Source organism: Austrofundulus limnaeus, unplaced genomic scaffold, assembly GCF_001266775.1.
Source record: "Austrofundulus limnaeus strain Quisiro unplaced genomic scaffold, Austrofundulus_limnaeus-1.0 Scaffold78, whole genome shotgun sequence".
Lineage (NCBI taxonomy): Eukaryota > Metazoa > Chordata > Actinopteri > Cyprinodontiformes > Rivulidae > Austrofundulus > Austrofundulus limnaeus.
In genome coordinates, this window is record NW_013952480.1 from 1253211 (window position 1) to 1255965 (window position 2755).

The window sequence follows — 2755 nt, forward strand, 5'->3', positions numbered from 1 at the left end:
CCCCAAGGCGTTCCCAGGCCAGCCGAGAGACATAGTCCCTCCAGCGTGTCCTGGTTCTTCCTCGGGGCCTCCTCCCTTGGAAGATCTGAAAATATAAATTAATACCACTATACAAAACATAATTCTGAAAAGTCAAGGCATCAGACAATGAAAGAACTGTACAGTGATGAGTCCAACCAGGAAGTTTTTTATGAATTTTGTAGGCCCTGTTGTAGAGCGTAACTATGGGTTCTAAGATTTCATTTGTTGTAAGAGACCAAACAGGTAAACAGTACGACATGGTTGAGAGTATAATGGCATGAAGATAGATATTTGAAACAGAAGATGTCAGATTGGATCTAATTTTTGAATAAACTTATAATTTCTGTTTCAACTTAGTGGTTAAGACTTGTACATGATCACAATAAGTCAAATGAGAATCCAAAGTAATTCTAAGTTATTTGTAGGTAGTAACAATATCAAGGGGTTTGTTTAAAAAAGTGAGTTGATTTGTTATATTGAAATGTCTCCTGGGTGAGGAAAAATACAATGCACACAGTTTTTTTAACATTAACTGACAAAAGTTAGGATGTTTGGCAGGAAGACAGGCCAGACGCCGGGTTTCTCCGACACAGAGGCAAACATCAACAAAGATACGGATCAACCGGGAAAACTGAAATATAACAAACCTGTTGGGAAATAAATCAAGACTGACAGATGCTCGTGTAAATCTGATCTAATGAAAATGAAGTCAAGATGTTTAATGATGTGTAAACCTAATAAAAGGGATTTAGTATAAAGTATGACTCATTTTGAGCCTGACAATAAAATCAGTTTTTATTATAGGCAATACTGAGCAATATAACCAACTTTAAAGCTTTTGTTTGGTTGAGCTTTTCTACTTGATTTGCAGTTTATATGTAGCAAATATGAGGGGAAAACTACCTGCTGCAGCTTTTATAGAGCTAAGGAAGCTTGTGTGGTTCAAACAAATGCAAAAGTAAAAGCTTATCTTCTGTTTATTTCTCAGTTTGACATCATATGGGACTTTTTTCCCACAAAGTAGACCTACTTTTGCTCATCTCTGANTAAATATTCTTAAATTTAAAGATATATCTATATCTTAAATCTAATTCCTAAATCTAAATGTATTTATTAAATCTCATATCTAAATCTTTAATCTAAACTTGGCACCCCATACATTTAGTTTTTAGTATTTTCAGATAAAATAAAAAACTATGCAGTTCATTCAGCAGCCCAATTAGCCCACAGATACCTTTTCAAATACAATCTCCTGAGCCAGATAATTAGTCAGGAATGTTTAAATGAAGCTAAAAACGTAGTGCATGTCATCTTCTGCATGTGCTGTGACGCAGGCTTCCAGGAGTTTTAAATAACAGTAAGGAGTAAGGTCAGTGTTCAAAGCCTGACCAGTTAGGGGAGAAGAATGTTGACCACAGTGATAATGTTAGCGCTGTTGATGCTGGGGGGTCTCAGAGGGGCAGCAGCGTCTGACTTTCACGTCTTTGGTAAATCCATCCACGATGATGAGACGTTGCAGAGCAGCAGCAGCGACAGGATCTTGCTCAGGAAACAGCCCCGTCAACAGGTGAGGAATGATCAGGTTTGACTCTGTTGTTTAAGTGGATCAGAACAAATGTAACATTTTGAACAGTTTACCATTCACTCTTTTTTTTATAGATTTTTAACAAAACATATCAAAGAAAAGTTCAATTTCTTTTACTTTTTTTTGTATTTCAGCTGCAGAAAACACAGTTGCTTCCAAAAAAATTGTCTAAAATTCTGTTGTTTTGTGAAACAATTTAAAATATTCTGCTTTAAATGAGACAATAATATTTAAAAAAGATATTTGACCCAACCAACGYCTCCAATCTCTGTCTCCTCTGTCCAGATGACAAGTGGCATCCGCAGAAGTCTGGACCTGGAGAGCTTCAAACTCCACGTGACCCCCGCCACCAGCAAGATCAGCCTGCCCACCATCATCAAGCTGTACCCCCCGACCGCCAAGCCCCTCCACATGCACGCCAACATGCCCCTGCGCTTCGGCAGGGACAGCAGCGACGACCGGGCCCCGAACTCCAGCCCCAACATGCCCCAGAGGTTCGGCAGGTCCTGGGAGCTGCTCCAGATGTGCGGCGAGTGCCGTGACGTCCGGGAAGCCCCGAGCCCCGTGCTGCCGCAGAGGTTTGGAAGAAACGTACCCTACTGGAGCCTGCTCAGGACTCTGGCCAGCGAGCACTTATTAAACACCGGTTTGAGCTGGTAGGCATGCTTTGTCTGCAATCCTCCCGTTTTTACTCAGCTGAGGTCTTTGAGCGAGCATCCTGAACGATTGTTGTGTGTTTTCAYCCTGCAGGGTGGAGGATTTGGGCTTTAAAAGAAGTTCAGAAGAAGATGAGATGGAAGAAAAAACCTTTAAAGAGTGAACGATCCTTTGGAGGCCGACCGAGAGGTCTGCTTCAAAATGTAAATAACAAATATGCTGTGATTTTTCTAACTCTAAACAAAATGTTTCAGGTTAAATATTAAAGCAAAGATTGGATTTGAAGTATTTATGTAATCAGTGTGAATAAAGTTATTTGTTTTCTTGATTATAAAAGAATGATGTTTTCAAAAGAAAAGTCAAAATAAAGCTTACCTCATCACCTGAAGCTCAAGATGGCCTTTGTTAAACAAAGACGTTCTATCCAGCTTCACTGAACCATCCATCCATCCATCCATCCATCCATCCATCCATCCATCCATCCATCCATCC

The 2755-nt window shown here is 40.0% G+C and overlaps 1 protein-coding gene across 1 annotated transcript; it reads left to right on the top strand.

Annotated features, from left to right (window-relative positions):
* Positions 1-1426: 1426 nt before the first annotated feature.
* On the top strand, positions 1427-2627 carry npvf (neuropeptide VF precursor). The gene is made up of 3 exons (XM_014011185.1): positions 1427-1588; positions 1892-2262; positions 2357-2627. The coding sequence occupies exons 1-3, from the start codon at positions 1427-1429 to the stop codon at positions 2424-2426; spliced, it is 603 nt and encodes a 200-aa protein (XP_013866639.1). The 3' UTR covers positions 2427-2627.
* The last annotated feature ends 128 nt before the right edge of the window (positions 2628-2755 follow it).